The 21,397-nt window shown below is 41.9% G+C and overlaps 1 protein-coding gene across 3 annotated transcripts in view; it reads left to right on the forward strand.

Moving 5' to 3' along the window:
* Positions 1-21,397, forward strand: part of GNAS (GNAS complex locus) — a 124,637-nt gene that overhangs the window by 100,666 nt on the left and 2,574 nt on the right. For 2 of the 3 annotated variants that reach the window (XM_084217624.1, XM_084217625.1), the window contains exons 6-11: positions 17,409-17,463; positions 17,812-17,885; positions 18,313-18,371; positions 19,559-19,679; positions 20,655-20,785; positions 21,308-21,375. In XM_084217624.1, the coding sequence (XP_084073750.1) occupies positions 17,409-17,463; positions 17,812-17,885; positions 18,313-18,371; positions 19,559-19,679; positions 20,655-20,785; positions 21,308-21,375 (508 nt within the window). Of the gene's footprint in view, positions 1-15,772; positions 16,076-17,408; positions 17,464-17,811; positions 17,886-18,312; positions 18,372-19,558; positions 19,680-20,654; positions 20,786-21,307; positions 21,376-21,397 lie in introns of those variants that run through there. The other variant, XM_084217626.1, reaches the window with a different exon arrangement.

Here is a 21,397-nt window from a genome sequence, read left to right on the forward strand (position 1 = left end):
GTATTTTTGTGGTTCTGTTCTCTGCAAACCTACAAATGCAAATGCAGTGGAATATTTTTTTTTTGTGGGCAATGGGAAAGGGTTGCAATGCAATGCAGCAGGAGATGGAATATGAGCCAAAACCTTTGGTTAATTAAACTCTCACTAATTTCTGCATTTTAATGGCAACAGGTTCCTCATTCCTTCCCACTGTACTTTTTTTCCATCCTCAGAAGTTTTTGTTGTGGCATTCAATCATAGTGTGAGTGAATGTGGTAGAAATGTATGAAAAAATAGATTTTTCCACTGAGGCTTTTGGAGGAGATGCTGTGAATATGCTGAAAGATTCAGATCCTTGGGTTTGGCTTTGCTGTACATGGATCTTGCAATGATATTCCTTGTTTTTTGTGTTTTTAATCATATTTTCACCAGGCAGAGAATATGCCTTTTTTCTGATAAGGAAAGTGCAGCAAATTCACCCTAAAAGTAACAGTTTACTGCAGGTGAAACTTCTGTAATTGCATTGCTCAAATGTTTTGAGAAAATTAGAATGAGTTAAATAGTAGATTGTTGTGTACACAGTAATCCTCCAGTCCTCAGGTTTTTGTGCAGACAGGTAGTGGTGAGTCTGAACTGGGAATGAATGAATGTCAAAAATGAATTGGTCAGAATGAATTAGAGTGAGAAGTTAAATGAGAGTAGGAATTGTGACTGTAAATTCTGTAAGTTTGTCATGCACCCTGGGTGTACTAGACTTCTGTATTCTTAAGTTTTAACCATTATTACAAAAAATATGCTCAGTTTTACCATAAAATTCCCATAACCTTATTATAAAGCAGAGCAAATGACATCTTGACTTGTGAGTATTGGACTTAATGAAATGGCAGTGTTGGATTGCTGTACTGGTGAAACACTGTGGCTGTCAAATGGTGAGAATCAATCCAAGCAACTCTTACAACTCACAGTAGTTCTGAGAATGAATTTTCACTCCCCCTCCCAGGCTCTTGCAAAGTCCCTTTGTGCAAACACAGAAAGCCCCAAACGAGGTTAGTTTTGAGCTGTGATTCAAACAAACAATTCAGTGTGAGACAGAAACAAGCGGAATAAAAGCCTTCCACAGGGGCTGAGCAGCCTTTCCTGGGAATCCCTCCTGCCAGGAGGAAGATCTGCAGGCACAAAATACAGGGCAAGCTATAAATAAACACTTGAGGAAACAAGGAAGAGCGTGGCATCGGTTGCATCACTTTTGCATGGCCCGTGTGAGGCCGGAGCATCGCTCCTGGGTGGGTTCTGTGCCTTGGGCAGCTGCTGTGGGATGCAGGGCTGCACTGGCTGGGGGGGCTGGCAGGGCACCCCCAGCTCTGGCTGCTGCTGTGGAAGCCACAGAAAATGCAGCTGCAGCAGGACAGGGCTGCAGGGATGATGTGCATCCCTGCTGCTCCCATAGCTCCCGAAGCAGGTGGGAGCAGGATTTTTTAGGATTTTGCAGTTCATTCACCTGGGTAAGCTTTTTCCCTGACCTTGGAAGCTGCTGCTTGTGGTGCTCCCTGTGAGCAGGCACAACAGCTTTTGGAGCACAGAGGGTTTTATGAGAGCTCTCGTGGCTCAGCTGCATTGCTGCAGAGAAGGAACATCTCAAGATTACAGGATGAGAATTAGGAGAATACTTTTATCAAACATAAGACCTAAAGAGCTTCCGTAAAACCTCATTAAAATTGCTTTTAAAAAGAAAGTAAAAGCAACCATGTTCCAAAAGATGGAAGGCAACAGAAAATTCCTGATCCAAGGATGAAATGAGGCCAGTACATTTGCTGGTACAGTGTGAAAGCACCAGGTTCGATTCCCAATTATTCCCTGGGCTGAAACTCTGCAGATCCATCATTGGGGATCATCCTGGGGAGAGGCAGCACTGGATGCTGCTGATTGCACATTCTCCCCTTTCTTTCCTCTTCTGTGAACTCCACTGCTGGGTGATATGCCAAAGCCTTTCCTTCACTGGGGACTTCAGTTTAAATTCCTTTTGTCTGGGTGCTTGCCTGCCATCACAGGTATTGCTGAAGTTACTATTTTTAGAGACCCTTGACAAAGATGTCTGGAGGACATTTGGTATAAATTTATCAGCAGGCTCAAAAGTTTATTGAGACCATGTGCTTGCATGCAGAGAACATGGTCATAAAATCCTGACTTCAGGAGGAGCAGGCTGGAAATTAAAAAGTAGATTAAGCTCATAGTAGGTGAAAAAGTTCTCAAACTGAAGCTGAGTTTAAGTAACTTTAAATACAGCATTTTTAGTGTGTGACTAAGTTCTAAATAAACTGAAAGAAATTGCTAGCTAATTTTACATGTGATTAAGAGTAATTTTGTGGCAGGATGTCATTGATAGGTTTTGTGATTTTCAACTGATTACTCTGTAGTATATTATGCATTGATTTTGTAGCTGAAATGTGTTAAAATAAGTTGTTGTAGTTAAATATAAATCTCTGTTAACTGTATCTGTATTGTTGCACACTAATTAAGTCTCTGAGAAGGATATGCACCAATAAAGCTAAACTGTAATGTGTTCATTATGGAAGTGAGGGGTTTCAGTGTCTGGATGATAATTTACACTTGAAATGTCTTGGCTGCCCAGTAAATTTTCAGTGAGTGCCTTGGGTACTCTGCAAGGTTCCCCTTCCCCCAGAGGGCTCGTGTAAACTGCAGCCTGAGTAAAAGCTGGCAAAGAACTATTTTTAGGAAGCCTCCTGCAGCTGGGGGAGGGAAGGAACCTTGGCTCCCGGGTTGCTAAAGGAGCGTGGTGCTGGCAGGAGCCACATCCAGCCCAGGTCAGGTGCCTAGGTCTGCTGTGGGATCTTGGCTGGAGATTTGTGTTTTTGAATTTTTGGAAAAAAAGATCCTTCTGAACCCTAAGTGATTTTTATAAATGAATGAAAATAGCAGTATACGTACAAAATTCCCAGAGCTGTCAAACTGCCTTGTTTGTTTATTGCCAGTGTTGGTAAACTTGTAAATTTTCTGAGGACCACACTGCTCACCACTTCTGCTGTTAAGATATCTAAGAGGGACTTTATTGACACATTTATAATGTTACAAGATCAGGAGGTGTGTGAAAGGTCTGTGAAGTTTTGGGTCTGGCAAGACAATTTTCTTACACAGCATCATAAAGTGTGGCTGTTCTCTGGATATTCTTTCATCAAACTGAGGCTCAAGTGAGCCTCCTGATTGTTTTATTTTGGTGTTTTCATTAGCTCTCCCTAACATCCCTGTGTGTGCCATGAAGAAGAGCAAAGTTTGCAGTTAAAGTGTGCAGACACCTTTTCTTCCCTGGCTTGGAATAGCTTCTCCTTGTTTATTGTGGAGAACTCCTGGTTCACCTCTGTCCCAGGGACTTGAACTGCTTTAGGATACACACAGTTTGTTATCCCAGACAGGGCTTGGGTGAAACAGTTTGTAAACTGATGCTTTGATACAGCTCTTCTTCAAGAGGATTGTTAAAGCTCACATCTGCAAAAACCCTTGAGTGATTTTGGATAGTCTGAGGTTTTAAGTGAAGTTACATGAATGAAGGATGATCAATCTTTTTGTGATTCTAATGCCAAGAAGTATTGTCATGTCATCAAGAATCTTGATCAAGGTCTTGTCGTCAAGATTCTTGATCTTGAATCTCACTGTGGAATGGTTTGGTGGAAGGAGGTGAGAGGACAGGTTTAGAGATCTCCTGTTTTACCATGATATATTCCCCAAATGGGCGTTCTAGACTCTGGGATCTTACCCTGTCTCATTAAAATGCAGATATTAGTACACTGTCTGTGTGTTTTTAATGCTAACTCCAAATTCTCTACCTCTGTTGTTCAAAATTTGTTTCAAAAATCAGGCGTGTGATCTGTATGAAGTATGGAATAGCCTTATGTGAGGTTAGAGTACAACAGACTCATTAGTGGCACAGTGGAACAGTTACCAAGGGAAACAGTAACTAAAATGGCCAGTTTTAAAAAGCTTTTTGGAGAAGAACATGTCAGACTATAACTTGCTTTATTGTGATTAATGTGCTGTTTCGGTAAATTTGAAAATACCAGAATTCCTCTGTGCTCTCTCAGAGCTCTTTGCTAGGTGGGATCCTTGGCCCTTCTCCATTGCTGCTGGAGCTCTCTCCCCAGAGCTGAGCTGCTCTGGGAAGCAGCAGTGTGTTCCATTCAGGGCTGAATGGTATCATCACCAGCTCCCTCCAGACCGTCCCTGCTCCCTTTCCCTCCCAGGGCGCGCTGTGAATCGAGCTCAGGCAGGGAAAACAGCACAAGGCAGGACTGGACAGGTCAAAGCAGAGCTGCTTTCATTAGACTAAAAAAAACCCCAACCAAACCCCAAGCCTGGCCCTCAACCAACTTTTAGGATCAGAAAGGTGTTGAGCCACTTCCCAGTTTCAATCTGATTGGAGCCTTGCCTCGCAGACGCTTGGGAAGCTGGAGCTCCACTGCTGCTTAATTGCTTCTTGTTTTGAAGGATAATTAGGAACTTTACTTAAAAATAGTAACTTTAGTGTTCAGTCCATTAAATTTGTCACCAAGATAATTTCATTAGACTCCCAGCTGTTTTCTTATTGGAATTGTGAACTAAAAATAGGTGGGATTTCTGCTGTTGTGTGCAGAGGCTGGTACCTCCATTTCAGCTCTAACTCTCCCTAATGATGTGAAATGTGTTTGTTTCCCTCAGAGCTTTCTTCTGGGCTGTATTTCAGAAGGTCCTGCTAATTATGCCAAAATTGTGCACTGTGGTTTTCTGATAAAGTCACGTGGCACTGAAGAATATGAAACTGATTTCCCTCAAGACAAGTCTTACAAATGGAAGGTTGATGCCGCACCCAGTGCATTTTTCTTTTTCACCAGTCTGCAAGAGATGTTTGTAGTAGTTGAACAAATACCTTTTAAAAACAAACAAACACTAATGAACACAGGTTTGTTACTATTATTATGAGGGGTGTGATTTACTTTCTCAGTTCAGTTCTCATGAGCAGTCCCTTTGTTGTGCATAATTGAAATCACAATGGAGATTGTGAGATAATGTGACAATTACCGTGTTTGTATTGTGTGAAACACGGTGTTTTTTTGAAACAAACCTCTGTAATTACCAGAATCTGTACAAGCACATGCTGCTTTTATACATACGTGGTTTACAGGGTGAATCAGGTTGTAATATCCATGTTTAAGCAATGGGGTTTTTTTAAGTTCTGAACTGTTTCACTTTTATTCCTGACGTCCACACTACAAGACATCATAATGCAGAAAGATTAAACAGATTTTTCTCTGCAGAGTTAGGTCTGTCTTGTAAATGTATGGCAATTTCCCTGCATGCATTCTTAAAAACCAGTAATCACTGGATCAGACAGAAGGGGTCTGGTTGGAAGGGACCACTGAGGCCATCTGGTCCCACCTCTGCTCAAGCAGGGTTCCCTCAAGCACCCTCCCCAGGGTTATGCCCAGACAGTTTTTAAAAAGTTGCATTTTTTGATGGTGATGTCAGTCAAAGATTTTTTTTTTCCCTTGGGATACCTTTTGACTGTAACTCCACTTAATTCATGCAGTTTGTGCTGATAAAAATGAATGTAGGTAACAGGAGGAAGTTCTGCTGCAGAGCAGTGTGGGGTTTGTGGGGATTTTTTAAAGGCTTGATGTTTGGGGCCACAGCCAAGAAAGTCAGTGACCCAAATGTAAATTATATAGGCCTTAAGGTTTTTTTTTCTTCCCTACTCTGTTATCTTTAAGCAGAGAAACTGAAAATTGTAAGATGTGTTAGTAAAACAGGTCTCTCCAATGGAAGTGAGCTCATTCAAAGGAGAGAACTTTTCTTCCTCAATTAACATGAAGGATATGCTTATCAGCAGAAGTACTCCAGTGGTGTTCCCTCAAAACCTGTATTTAGATGCAGTGTGTAATTCTGGCTCAGTTTATTAGCATCTCAGATCTTTTTTAATTTTCTCATCTGCTTGTTGGCAGTGTGTTCCCTGGACTTCCTGTGCGTGTGCGTTCCTCCAAAGCAGAAAACTGCAGTTTCACAAGCTGGAGCTGAACGTGGGTGGGATGGCGTGAGGGAAAAGCGCTGCTTGGAAAGCTCCGCACCTGTCACTAGTTTTGAGCATCACCATCCATGCAGGGCAAGCCAGTGTGTGCAAGATGCTGCAAAAATCTCTTAGGCAGCAAAATGTAGAAGAAAAACAGGAGTGGCTATATTTAGTAGTCACATATTATTAACTCAGTGTAATGTACCACTTGCTGTGCTCAGACACCCCTTTTTTGTGGTGAATTAATAATTTGCTGCTGCAGACAGGAAGTGGAGTTCAAGTGCTGTTGTGTGATAAAAGCTGTGTTTCACATATGGCTACGGTGTTTATAGACTGTGTTTGTATAAATAAGCACCTGATATGGGGTAGGTAATGTAGGAACACACCTCCCTTTCACCAGAACCTGTGAGTGTTCTCTGCAGACTTTCTCCTGCCCCATCTGATCTGAGTCTCTTCCAGCTCGAAGCCTTTGCTGCTGCTGTTGGTGTAAGCCACCATCCGGAAGCTCTAATTATAGTCATGCAGAACAAATGGAAATCCTGGAATTGTCTCCAGCACTCTGGAATCACAGAGTTGCCAGTTGCAGGTATCAGAGCAATAGGTGAGCCAGCCCAGGATTGTTCCCCTGGAGCTGCCTCTTGCCTCCACTTCCCAGCACGGCTTTGAATTACACATTTATTTCCAGATCTGTGGACTCTGACTGATGGCCACTAAGTTTTAGGCATATATTTGAACCCAGACTGCAATCTGAAGGGTGCTGTACATCATTTAGTGCTTTTTTAGACATTGTAAGAGGCTTGCTGGGTTTATGCCTTTTTTGCAAAATAACAGGCTTTGATATTGGGCAGCCAGAAGCCCCAGCTGGGACTTAACAAATGTTGATGTGGGAATATTTGGGGAAGAGAAATACCATTTTAGACCCCTTCTTGTCTTTCCCACAGCAGCAATTATACCCATGGCTTTTAGTGTCTTTTTTAGTTCAGTTCTTCTCCTGAGACTCTTTAAATGTTTCTTTCATGTAGAAGAGGAAATTTGTAGTCTGTTAATGAGTAATTTAGGTTTAGGTTTTCATCCATTTGAGATGCAAACATGAGACACTGCCCTCTGCAGACAAAGAGATGGTGAAGATGTGCTTGTCTTCTACTGGAATCATGGCTTTTAGTCATCCAGTAGATTTTGGACATTTTTTGGAACTTCTCAAAGTGCATACCTTGGGCTCTTCAGGTTGGCTTTTTCTTCCCTTGGATTCCCTGCTGCCTGGCTGTGATTGAGTGCAGGGGATGGGGAGTCCACCCACTGGTCGTGCAAAAATGAGTTGTTATTCATAGCTCTGTGATAGTTTCTTTTCAGTGTAATAGACCAAAAAACATAAACCAGTATCACTGGAATTTCAGAATTAATGACCACTGAGATGAAGTTCTTCCCCACCTCCTGGTGCTTGTTTCATGCTCCCTGCTCAGGTAGAGCTCACTGCACCATTTGGTACTTGCGTCACAACGACCATGAGTAGAATCTTTCCTTCTTTTGTTGTTCTTGCCCCCATCACCAGAGGAAAGGTGGGACTGGAGTTAAGATTTCCAGAGAACGTGGCAGGACTTTAAAGCGAGCAGTTTTGTCCAGAGTAGCTCAGCTCAGAGGTTCTCTCCAGCCTCAGCTGAAGGGTGGTTTGTGGTCAGGGCTCTGGCACAGCCTGGGAGCACAGAGAGCTGTGTGAGAGAGGGATGGTGCTGTGGGAGAAGATTCCCTGCCCAGACTGTCGCAGTCCTTGGCCTCTGTGAAGGCTGCCAACAAGGAGGCCAGTGAGGATGCTGAAGGGTGGTGTGTCTGTGTCACCTCTGGCACCTCCTGAGTCTTAATTCAGTCTTAATTCTTCTGAGTGTAAGGTTCCAACTCAAGATAGACCTGTGCCTTCAGCTGCTGAGGGGCTTTTGGGGTTGTAATGCTGAAACAGTTATGTTCTGTGAATAATACATTTAATAATTGTTCAGGCAATTACAACACTTTTATATAGGCAATAAATAGAGTCAATGAAGCTCGTTCAAAAGAACTCATTCCACCCGAAGCAGCTGAACAACTTCCTCATTTTAACATTGCAAAACAAGCCAAGAAGAGAATAAGGGATTTTAAGAGTTGTCCCAAATTTCCCCATCCCTCACCCACACCCCTCACTCCAGTCCTGTCTGGATTCCGTGTTTTGCACCCCTCGCTCTCCTGCGTGCGCCAGGGACTGCCATGGAAAACCTCCCTGAGCCGAGCCCAGCGAGCGACTGCGGCTGAGAGAGGAAACAGGAGGAGGTTGTGCCTTGTCAGGGATTTTACTCTTCCTGTGCACGCTTCATTCTAAATTCTCTGTGACTCCAGCACTAAAAGCACACGGCTTAGAAAAGTCCGCATGAAAAAACACATTTTGCAAATGTTAGAATATGTTTTGTAAATGCAAAGTCTGTCCTACTGTGTTTTACAGTCATTTGTATGACTAGAGCTTTTAGTACTATTTTAAGGTCTTTTATAGCCAGCTGTGTCTTTTCAGAGGTGAGATTTAAAGTTCATATTTTTGTAATGATTTAAATTCTGCTTCAGAGTGACTTGAGTCAAGTTAGGTCAGTGGGGAAGAGGGGGGAAGGCCAAAATATTGTATTTAAAAGATTCTAAAATGGCTTGTCATGCCCCTTGTTAAATCAAGGCTGTTTGTGAGTCTTTGAAAGCTTATTCTGCAAGGTGTCCATTTTAATTGCAGGCTTAAAAGCACTAAATACCCAAATGCAGTTTGTGGAACCACTGCATAGTCTGTGGTGTGTGTTGATGCTCTCACAGACACGTGAGTAAGCAAAGATGGAGGGTCTGTGTTAGATTTTCCTTTTAAGAGTAGCAAAACGCTCCACAAAAAGCAGAAACTGGATGACTGAAAGGGAATAAAAGAGGACTGCACTATTCCAGAGCCATGGTGACTCCTGTGAATGGCTTTTCCACAGAAGCAGTGTGGTCACCTTTTATTATTTACCTTTGATTTTGGCTTCAAGCTTGATTTCTTGCTCCTTTTATCTGCCTGAGTGTAATGTGTGCCAGGGACAGACAAGCACCTAAACTTGACTTCTTCATTTTGTTGTATGGCAGAACACAGAACCAGATATTTGCTTTTCACTGTAGCCAAAGATGAGTGCCCCTGCACTGCTCAAAATTCACAGCATAAAATGCTGTTGCAGCTTTCTGTCATTTGCCTGGTTTAAATTTATATCTTTAAAATATGCCTGGTATTAAATTTCATGATCAAACAAATGTTTTCAAGAAAAAGAAAAAAAATAATAACTGTATTATTATAACTCGGTTCCAAATGAGAGGTGTGCTCTCTACAGATGCTTTCACCTCCAGGTGCCAGTTTGTGCCTCTGCTTTTTCAGAGGCCTGGAGTTGTTTTTGCTGGGTTGAAAGCAGAACATTTGAAGAAGAAGGATGGGGGGAAGCCACATCCCTCTGAGGAGAGCAAAAACTGAAATGTGAGCTGCTGTGAGGTGTGGGACTGTCAGCCCAGCAGGTACTGGCAGGTCCTCAGTCCTGTCCCAGGCCCTTCCAGCCCCTGTCCCCATCCTGGACTCTCTTATGTGGACCAGAAAGGGCTATCTTGTAGTGATATATGAGTTGCTTTCTTAAGGAAGAAAAAAATACATTTTTATATGATTTAAGTCTAAACTTGCAGCCGGTGATAGCCTCTTAGACTAACTTGGAGTATAAAAACCAATAAATCCTGCATTGCACATTTTAAAGTACATTATCTAAAATCCTTCTGTGTGAGCTGCTGTTGCTGAGGTGTGCCTCATTCAGATGCAGGGAGCAAACTGGGTGTGGGGAAAGGCAGAGGGGAGGGCAGGGGAGTTCACACGCAGCTCAAAGCCTGGGTGGAAGTAACTCTACAATTTTTAGCAATGAAAATATCCATGTAGGGACCTAAAGGAATCCTGTGGGCTGATGGTGCAGCTTGTGTGGAGCGTGTGCACGGTGCCTTTTTGGCAGACAGAAGAGATTTTGCTGTGGCTTAATGCTTATTATAGTTGCAGTTTCTTGATCACCATCTGTAGTCTCTATTGGTTTTTGATAGAGCAACTAGGATTTTATATTTTGGGAGTGGTGTTCTCTGTGTTGTATCACACTGACTTACTACTTCCAGTGTCTGTGAAATAAGGGAGTCTCACAACTTCAGTCTGGTTCCTGAGCTGCTGCTTTCCTGTGCTGGAGAAAATATTGAATCTCCTCGTTATACAAATGGCTTCTGTTGAGTAATATTGACAAATACACTGAATAACATTTTTGACATAACATTCTGTTCCCACACAGATAATTTGGATGTAATTGAATGGGTTGATCAAGAGTCTGTGCTAAAAATATGACATTTTCTCACCCACTAAGTGGGAGAAAATGCTTGCTCCAGAGGCAGTGGGGCAGCACAGAGCTTTGGGAAGTGGGATGGGATATGCTGTGGCTCTGTTCTGTCCCATGCTGAGGGTCCAAAGGGACGATGCTGAGAGCAGCCCTGGCTCAAGGATTTGGGAACCACGTCCCTCTCCAGGCTCCTGGAGGCAGGGAGCAGCCTGAGACTGATTTTAGCTGGAGCAAAGCACTCCAGCCCAGGCAGGATCCCAGCCAGGATGCCTGTCACACCCGCAGGAGCACTCCAGGCACTCGAGCCAAAAACGTACAGAAATAGTTGTGGGGGGGAAGATTTGAAGATCTCTTTTCTTCCCTTCTGTTTTTCCTTATTTTAATGGTCTCCTGGGCAAAAGGCTGCATTGTTACAGTTTCAAAAGCAGGGTGGTTGTGCTGCAGACGGGTGGGGAAAAGAAAGAAAAATAGACCTTAGAGAAAGGCTGGCTGTTTAGTATGCAATAAAGTGACTTTTATACCTCTCCCAATCTCCTATCAAATAAATCTCGTGCTAACAAGCAATCAAACCCGTTTCCCTGCCCTGCTCCGCACAGCCCGAGCCACATTGTACCTTTCCAGCCTTTGAAACTGCCTGTGCCTATTTTTATTTGTCAGGCCGGGGCTGGGCTGGCCCCATTCCAGATGTGTCTCACAAGATTTGGTGCTGATGAGCTATTTATATCCCTGTGGTTCCATTGTCATGGCAACCGTGCTAGAGGCCAAGGCGGCTGGGAGCTATTTCTGGACTTGTGCTGTAATGTAAAACTGATTGGGAAAGTTAGTGCATCCTCTAAGCCAGACTAACTTTAGACAGGCGGGGCGGGGGGGGGGGGGGAAAGAAAAAAGAGACAACTACAACCTCTTTAAATAGATTTTTCTCTTTCTCCTACCTTTTCCCCATTTCCCTTTTGGAGTGCTGGCAGTGTATGAAGGGTGCTTTGCCTTCTGCTGGGTTTGTCTGAAATTCATTCATGCCTCCCGGGGTTGTGCTGCTTTAATCAGGCACTTTGGGAAGCTGCCTGCGGAACCAGCCTCGTTTTTAGGGCAAGGTTTGAACTTCCCAGAGACACAAAACTAAAGGGGCTTTGCTGGTGCGTCCTGGTTTTTTGGGATAGCTGCAGTTCTTTGTACCCCATAGTTTTAATACTCAATTTTTTTGTGTGTGCTTCATGTTCTCCACGCCATATAAGGAACTGTAACCTTGATTACCACAAGATGATTCCAAATATATGGAGTCATACTTTTCAGCTTTCTCATTATTTGCTTCAAAATTAGACCCATGGTGCCCCTCCGCCTCCAAGTGGCTGGAATGCTCGAGGTTCTTCTGGAATTACAGCTGGGGCCGCTCTCAAAATCACTTTTCTGGGATATGTATGCATTGATACCATCTATGATTAAATTCTGAGCTTTAGACTATTTGGAAACCTTTCTCAAAGTTTCAATAAGGAAATTATAATAACCCTTTGACTTGAAACTGGAAATCAAAAAGCGTTTGCAGCTTCTTGGGAAAGTTTTCTGGAGACTTTAGGTTTACTTCTGTTCATGTCTTCCGCTACATTTTGAGCTTCATTTCCAACATAAATCTGGTTTTCAATGGGATCCTTATGTCTGAGAACTGACATAGAGAATGTTTTTACAGGAGCATTGGGTGTGAGATGGTTTCAGGTGCAATATAGTGCTCTCCTAATTGTACCAATAATACTTGGTGCAGTACTGTCCCTGTGTGCCTGTCTCTATATATAAAGGCTTTTTTTCTCTTTCCTAATTATAAAGTTGTTAAAGTAATTACAAAGGTTTTGTAATTTATTTTCTCTCTCCTTATCTAGTTTTGTTTAGGGACAAAAAAGTGCTGTGTCTTTCTGAGCATTTTCAGTTTTCCAGTAATGTTTGTGGCACGTTTTTAGTGACCATCTCACCAGTAAAATCTCCCCCTTTGCAAATATTAGAAAATAACAAGTACATCTGTAAAAAACGAGCATTCAAAACCTACTGGTGTCCCAGCTTAGATTTTTAACTTAATTTGAGGAAAAACCTGACAAGTTTGGTTTCAGGTGCTGCCCCTGTTTGCAGGACACTATAAATATCAGCAGATTAAACGTTTGCTTGTTTTATTTGTAGCATTTCTGTAAATCTGCCTGCAGTTCTGTTCCTCTTGCAAAATAAACCAGCTGAAATCTTTATCACCGGTTTAAGGAATAGGATTCCCTCCTCTCCCCTGCTTGCTTTGAGCAATAGAAAGGGACAGAGTTGAGAGACAGTTAATTTGTTCACACACAAATACCCTTTTAAAGGGGAGTTTTCTATCTTTGTGCTCATCCTGTGTCTCTGGCTCAGCATAGACAGCGTAGCTGAAGAAAGAATTTACCAAATAGTTAACTGCAGAGCTTTTAGAAAGCTTTGCTGAATAACATAAAGGATTATGGCAAGGACTAAAAAGGCAGGAAAGCATGGTCTGTTCTGAAAAATAAAAAATGCACTCTTGTTTGCAATAAACACTGTTAATGTTGAGTTAAATTTCAGCTTAAAACTACTTTAAGTAGTACTTTGCAATTCTGATAGGGTGTGGATAAATAAAAATCCGCTGGGCATTTGCACAGTTTGGTCTTAGGGTGATCAGTAAAAAAATATTAATTTCTTTCTGGTCATAGAAACCTGAATTGGAAAGACTGTTTTAGAGGTGATCAGGGGAAATGCCAGCATAATTCTTAGTAAAATCTTCATAATTCTTAGTAATATTCTGGTGGGTTCTTAGTAATATCTTGGTAGAAACACATGACTCAGTGGAAATGAAAAATGGAAAATCATTTCCACTGACTCAAGGGACTTGGGGCAATTAACTACTCTGTGTGCCTGCCTTTAAAATAGGGTTATGCCATGTGTGCAGTTTGGGCTGTGATGGTGGAGGCAGGAAATGCTGCCTCAGTGAAGGCAGGCAGGGGCTGGAAGTCTGATTTACTGTCTGTAAAATACCTCGAGGCTTTCAGAGACAAGGAACTTCACAAATGCAGAGTTTCAGTGCTACTGTTGAGGCTTATAAGTTATAAATAAATATTGTCTTTAGTCGGGATTGAAATCTTGATTTCATGAAGTATCTTTCTGACACTGAAGATGAGATTTAATTGTGTCTTTTAAGGGAGACATTTTATAAGAAAATTCAAGTTATGACTTGACCAGAAAAAAAAACCTGATGGAATTAAAGCTCTTCAAATATAGGTGTGTTGTCAGTTTGAAGACACCTTTCCAGTGTTGTTCTAGGCTGAAAACAAGAGCTCTTCTTCACAAAGCAAAAAAAAAAATTAATTCCTGTGTGCCAACCATTTTGTCAGATGAGAGAGAGAAACATTTCAGTTACTGTTCATTGAGAAGGCTGTCAGGAAATGCTGGAGGAAGGAGCCCGAGTTCCCTCCCGTGCTGCCCCAGCCAGTGAAGCTGTGCTGCTTCTCAGGTGGAAGATTTTGTGTGTCACACACCTTTCCAGCAGGGAAAACAAGCTGCAGTTCTTTGTCTGGCAGCAGCTCTGTTCATTCAGGAAATTCCCTCCATAGGGATAAAGCAGCTCTCTCTGGATGATAGAACTCCAGAATAACTCAGGTACTGGCTTATATCTTCATCTGAAAATTGGGACATGGCTTTGACATAATAGGTTTTAGTTAAGACTTGGAAAGAATTGAGTATACATGTATGGCTTAATTACTTAGACCTGCTGGAGCTAAGGAAAGCCTCTGTGCAGCTCTCTGTGAATCTGCCCTTAAAATTAAAGACACTTTATCTGTCACAAAGGTCAGCTTGGAACACTTCACATGTGGTTTTCCTTCCCTAAGCTAAAAAAGGGGATACAAAAATGCAGTATATTTTTTTATTTCAGCTTGTTTTAATTTTTTGTTAATACCTTTTATTTTAATATCTCAGAGACTCAACTGGTGCTGTCCTAGAGATGCTTCCTCTCAGTGTTGCTGACTACAAATAACCTGAAGTCTTTTGAGGGTTTTTTTGTCAGTGTGTGTCAGAGCAGTATCAGTGTTTTATAACACAGGCAGGAGAGCCTCTTAGTACGTGACAGAATTTTGCAGAGCAGTAGCTGATCCTGTTATTTAGTCATGTCCAGAATGTGGCCCAAAGTGAGAATTGGCAGCAATGCTGAATGAATTATTTGCTTTCTGGAAAATAGCTTTTCCATATAATCTCTGGGAAGATTTTACAGAACAAAAAAAACACTAAATTTGTAACTTGGTTCAAGGCTTGCTCGCAGTATAAAATTTGGTTTTGTGGTTTGACAGTTTTATGTGAATTATTTCATCAAGGTCACTTCTGTTCCTCCCTGTAAGTTCACTGCTGACACAGTAGATGGTGGGCACGTCTCCAGTAGGCTCAGAACAATCTCTCACAGCAGTGAGTTCAGCACACAAAGTAGTGCTCAAGTGGCCTCACTTATGTTTTGGGTAGAGCATAGCAGGAATTAAAAATAGAAATTAATGATGGTGAATTTGTGTTTATTTTGAATTGGGCTTTGTTCTCATCTGACTGGATTATTAGTTTAATTTAGTGGATAAATTGTTTGGTTTTGACTAACATTGACTGAGAAGTCTCTGAACTCAGTGTATTGATGTTTTCTGAACTCTCATGCTCCCGCTGTTGCTCCTTATTTTAGGTGTATCAGAGCAGATCAAATTTCTGCTCCCCTTTTCTGCTCACATTTATTTTTATATTGACCAACCGAAAGAACAATCCCCTTTCTTTACATGTGAGCAAAAAATCAAACTGCTTTTTCGCACCTTTTACCCCTTTCTAAAGCTGCTGGAAATCTTCATGGAACAAATTCCTGTGCTCCATTTTCCCTGAAATGCCCTGGAAGCAGGAGGGGTTTTCTGGTGACCGTCACACAGCGAAAGACTTCCTTCTCCAGGGAGCATTGTTAGGGATATCAAATGTTGCTGAATGCTGGAGCTTGTTTTGGGGGGAAGAAGAAATGTTTATTCCATTGAAGCTTGTTTTACCTGGCATGAGCATCGCTGTTGGAATTCATCTCTAGTACAGTACTACTGCTCCTATGTGGCTGATGTTTTTCAAGGAAATCATAGGCCTAAAAATAGTCTGCATAAACAACAGTAAGAGGTTTGTACTTTCAGTTCCAGGTTTTAGCAATATCTTGTTGTTATTTTCTAATTTTCAGTTTCCAAAATCCATTAAGCTGATTAGCTGAGTGTTTAAAAATAAAACAAAAAAAACCCCAAAACAAAACCAAAAACCCACCTCTTGTGGAACCCAGCATAAAATGTTCTGCTTGGATAAATTCATCCAGAAAGGCTGGGTGATTGCAGTAATCACCTTTGTATCTTGATGAACATGTTCTGTTCGGAACATTTTTCAAGCATCCTCCAACTTGTGAAATTGCCACGTGATTCTGAAACTGTGCTCTGAGGGGAGAGGATGGGGTGGAAACACTCGTGCTACTTGGAACTCAGGGCTGTTGTACTTGTTTAACATCCTCTGTGTACTGAACACAGAGTTTTATATCTTCCCTTTGGATTAAAAAAAAAAGAAAGAAAAAAATTACTTAACAGCTTGGAAGATATGAGGAAAAAATCCAGCTTGCAAATTGCAGAGCACAGTTTGTCACCGCTTTATCCTTGTGAGTCTGTGGCCATGTCACGTTCCCTAATGGAAATTGATCTTTGCACTTTGTCTCACGTGTTTTTGTAGCGTGTTCACTCAAGATATATTTTAATGTGTTTAAAATTCTGTAATTCAGTCTAAACAAAAATTAATTTTCATGTGTCTCTGAAGCAAGATCATCTAAAAAAGGGCATTGCCCTGAAGCAGTTGTCAAAATACAGGATTTTTTCCCCCCATTCCCTGCTCCTCATTAGGTGTTTTAGGAAGTCAGTTGGGGCAGAAACAGGCTGAGTTGTGTGTGGTGACTTTACTGGGAGTTTTTTGGGTTTTTGATTTGTGAATGTGGGACAGGGCTCCCTTTCCCCTGTTGAAGCTGTGGCTGTTGTTAGTGCACATTGAAGGAGGCAGGGAAAACTCACCTTTCCTTTGTGATTTCTGCTTCAGAGAGAAAACAATTCATGCAGAGGAATTTCCAAGGGAGCTCAAGGCCTATTGGTTTAAAGGCTGATTAATCATTAATGTTAGGGGTGAAGCCCTGCTAAGTGGAAGGGGCTGAGCAAGGGGGCACCTGGCTGAGGACCTGGCATGGGACAGTGGGACTGGGGCAAAGCACCATAAAATCTGCATCCTGAGCTGCTGGTTTGCCACCACAACAAAGCAGAATTCAATAATTCCTTGAGATTTTTGCTCTTTGAGTTGAAGTGAAAGATAATTATGAGGTTATAGTTAATTGGTAAAAAAAAAATTAAATACTCCAGAGTTATCATCTGTAGTGCCTAATGAATTTGAATGAAATATATCTCTTATTACCCATTTAGCCAACTACTGCTGCTCCAGAAAGTAACTGAAACACTGATACTGCAGCTGACAGAAAAATCAGTATCCCCTCTCACTTGTACTGAAATTGCTTTAGGGCTTCCATTTATCTAAAGAACTACAGAGTTGATAAGTTGTTTAAAAATTCTCAATTTACGTTCTGGGGACGTACACGTGGGCAATTTGCTTGAGTCGTTGTTTCAGGGTCCATAGCAGCAGTTCCACGGTGGGATCCTGTGAAGAAATGACCCAAATGAAACCCTGGGGTGTTTTTGGAGGGGAGCCGGCGGGAGGGGCTCGATGGGGCTCCCAGATGGATTCACTGAGCTGCTCTCAGCCCTCTGCCGGCTGCTGCTGGGAATGGTGCAAAATCCCAAATATTGCCTTTCCAGCATGTGATTTTTAATCGTTTGGTGAGCCTGAGAGCATTAAAATGCACCAGAATTTACCTGGGAACTCTCAGTTACTAAAGCATCAGAAAGTTTGTCTGATTTGAGAGTGAGGAGTTTCTCTTTTTTCTTTCCTCTCTGCAGTTTTCTAGACAAGATTGACATAGTCAAACAGAACGAGTACACCCCGTCTGACCAGGTACGTGGGCTTTGGGAGGAAATCACACCATTGATCTGCCCCTTCATCTTTGGGGGAAATTCATTCATTTTCTAATCACCATTTCAGGTATTGCCATGCATTGTACATATTTAGTATTCCAGTAAAAATGGCTTGGTTCTTTAGATTATGTTTATACACATAAATGATGTACAAGGTTACATCACTTATAAGATTTCCATCGTGCTTCTGTGACACTGAACACTCCAGTGCTGTTTCTTGGTGTTTTGGTACAGTATGGAAAAAAAGGGGTTTATTTCCATTGCTGGATATATGGAAACTCACCAAGAGTATCTGTGTTGAATCAATGTATTTCCCTTTATGCTTTAGGATCTTCTCAGATGCAGAGTTTTGACATCAGGAATTTTTGAAACCAAGTTTCAGGTGGATAAAGTAAATTTTCAGTAAGTATGATTATTTCTTTTTTTATGTTTTTACAATTTTTAATACAACACAGACAAACACCAAGGTAAACTGGGAGGAGAGCCTACCATATATTCATTGAGCCTACTGTGTTTCTCAAGTATCAGTGTTTAATAGAAAGCAAGTATTTTATGGTTTTCTAATTTAGTAGTCAGGCTTGAAAATGAAATGCAAATTGGTGTGCTTTATTTTAAATCACAAAGAACAAAATATTTTAAATCTGTTTTCTCTGCATTCCTGTGTTCATGGACTGTTTACCTGTTCAGGTTCTTGTAATCAAAGATTCCCTTTAACTTCTGTAACACAGAAGTCCTAAAGTTTCTTACCTTTCCTGTTTGCATGCAGACACAAACAAAAAACCCAGCACAAAATGATTGTGACTGACTGGATTTATGTTTTTTTCCTCAGTATGTTTGATGTTGGAGGGCAACGAGATGAACGCCGAAAATGGATCCAGTGTTTTAATGGTAGGATTAGAATTTCTGGTGGCTTTATAAAATAGTTCTCTGCAGAATTGCAGTGCCTGATCTTCATTTTCTCAACTGTGTGAAATCCATCATCTTTCCATGTAGCTCAATAAGGAGTTATATAACTGTCATACACACTGAGTTTTTCTTGACATGTAAACTCCTGTAACTACATAGAACACCTTCAAGGAGAATGCAGGTGGAGAGGTCCATTTTGCTTGTCCATTGTCCATTTTTTTGGCTTCCCTCTCTTCAGTTAATCAAGTATTTTTGGAGGTGGCTTTGTGCATTATTTGCCAGCCTAGACTTCGTGAAAATATTTGATCTTCTTTGTTGTTTGGACGAAACAGCAATGACGTGACACACAAAAGTCCACCTTTTTGTAGAAAAGTTACAGTGAGATCCTAGAGAATAAGTAAAGCAGAATGCAACTTGGAATTCATGGCAGATTGCTACAGTACACAGAATCACAGAATCACCTGGACACTGTCTGTGTGTGTGGAAGGACTGGGCAATATTTTCTTCTGTGCATTCAGTAACAGATTTATTTGAGTTTTACCTCTGCTCCTTCCTCTTCCTGTTACCTCATGGTCTGACTCATCTGTTCTGCTGTGCCTGAGGTAGATGAGCCTGGCAGTCAGAGTGGGGGACTGGAGCAGTACAGGAATCCTGATCCTGGGAATGCCTCCCAGGGAGGAGATGGGGCTCCAAGCAGTAAAACACATGCAGGGGGACCACAGCAATTAACCATGAATTCACTGCAGTCTGCTGTTGTTATTACTACTCTATACACAAATCAAAAGTGCTGTTTGTCCTGAGGTTTTCCCCCAAGGACCTCCCTGTCCTTTCCTGATAGCTCATGGTTGTTTCCAATTTTCTTTACACATTTTAAATCTTCTTTAAATTCTCCTCTTGGCTTTCTTCAGTTTCTCTCTCTTGCTCCAGTTCCTTTCTTTCCTACATTTTCTGTCATTCTGTCAGCTTCTGTTCTGGGGCCTGCCTTACCTGTCTTCCATGGTTTCTTCATTTTCTTTTTTGATTCCTGGTACTTTAAAAGCTGTCAGCAGCAGCATCCCAGCCTGTTCTCTGCAGAGAGCTGAAAGTCTGGCAGCTTCTTACAGAATTTCATGATTCCTGGATATTTCTCCTGTAGCTTGGCCTTAACTCAAGGGTATTTCTTGCTTTAGATGTGACTGCTATCATATTTGTGGTGGCGAGCAGTAGCTACAACATGGTGATACGAGAGGACAATCAGACCAACCGGCTGCAGGAGGCACTAAACCTCTTCAAGAGTATCTGGAACAACAGGTCTGTGAAAGGCTCTTCTCACTGACATTGCTGGTCCTGTCACCACTCGTGGAGGGGCCTGGCTGGGACAAAGTTCATTTTCTTCATAAGATCTCATAGAGTGCCATGGTTTAGGTTTTGCCCAAAACAATGCTGATAACGCTCAGGCTGCTGACAGTGTGTGCAGAGGCCTCTCTGTTCCTCACTCTGTCGCTGCAGTGAATCCTCAGGGCTGTTGGGAGGGGACACAGGTGGGCAGATCCAAGCTGACCAGAGGTGTGATCCATGCCACAATAACATCATTCTTTGCAGTAAGGGGAAAAGAGGGGATTTTGGGAGGTTACCCAGCTTGTGGGTATTGGTCTGCCCACAGGAGGTGGTGAGTGATTGCCTTTGCATCACTTCTTTTGTCTTCTCCTCACTTTAACTTATCCCTCACTAATTAAGCAATCATCATTTATATTTTATCTTGACCCCTAGATATTTTTGCTTTCATTCTCCCTTTCCTCCTCCATCCCCTGAGGAGGAAGGTGAGTGAGGAGCTGTGTGGTGCTTGGCTGCCCACCTGGGTTAACAGCACGGGGGCCTCTGTTGTTCCCAACTCCTGGCACAGTCTGGGCTGGTTCTTTGGTCACAGCCTCTCTCACCTCTAATGTTTATTAATCTCAGATCATTGCAAAGAGCTCTGCATGGCTGCTAATTGGTGGTTGCCATATTGAGACTGAGGTAATTAGAGTAGTGATGGAGCAGTGCTCTGGGAGGTGGAAATGCTCCCCTGGGATGGGTTTGGATTAACAGCACAAAGTGGGGAACACCCTCAGGATGGGCTCACCTGGAATTACACGCTTGGGGTTCAGGTATAAAAAAACCTTTCCAAATCATTGCAGTGTGCCATGTGACCTTGTCTCCAGACATGTTGTGTGACTTACTTTATTTTAAGTTTCTGTATGATCTGGGCTGTGCCTCCTCACAGTGTTTGGTTTCCATTTTGCACAGGTGGCTACGGACCATTTCAGTAATCCTCTTCCTGAATAAACAAGATTTGCTAGCAGAGAAAGTTTTGGCAGGGAAATCTAAAATTGAAGACTACTTTCCAGAATTTGCTCGCTACACTACACCAGATGATGGTAAGATTTTTAAGCTTCGTTTGCAGTTTATCATTTCCTTGTTAATCACATTTGCGATGGTTTTGGTAGCTTCAGCTAAGACTTGAAAACTCTTAAGTAGATGTAATCATCAAAGTCTTTTAGCCAAATTGTAATGTTGAATTTAAGGTATTATTAATGAGAGATTCCTCCCTCTTAAATGTTTAATAAATTAATAATTTCATCGTAACAAAATCCTTTTACTTTGGCGTAGATCACAGTCTGACATTTTGTCACAAATGTGTCCTCAGGACTCCTCCTCGTCCTGCCTGTGGACATTTCTCTTACCTGCCAAATGCCTGCTACTGTGGCCATTGTAATGTTCCCTTGTTCTCCTGAAATCCTGCTGCTTTAAATAATGTTGTGGTTTGTCTTGTCTCACAGTCAGTTTTGCCAAGTGGATTTCTGTCATACGTGAGCAGAAAACAGAACAAGTTGAGATTTTTAGATGCTATTACCAGAAAACACCTGTTTTAATAAAATGCTTCTTTTATTATTAATCAGCAACACCAGAGCCTGGTGAGGATCCCAGAGTTACAAGGGCCAAGTATTTTATTAGAGACGAGTTTCTTGTAAGTATTTCCTTTCTTTGCC

The sequence above is a fragment of the Fringilla coelebs genome, assembly GCF_963513975.1.
Source record: "Fringilla coelebs genome assembly, chromosome: 18".
In the NCBI taxonomy this organism is placed as follows: Eukaryota; Metazoa; Chordata; class Aves; order Passeriformes; family Fringillidae; genus Fringilla; species Fringilla coelebs.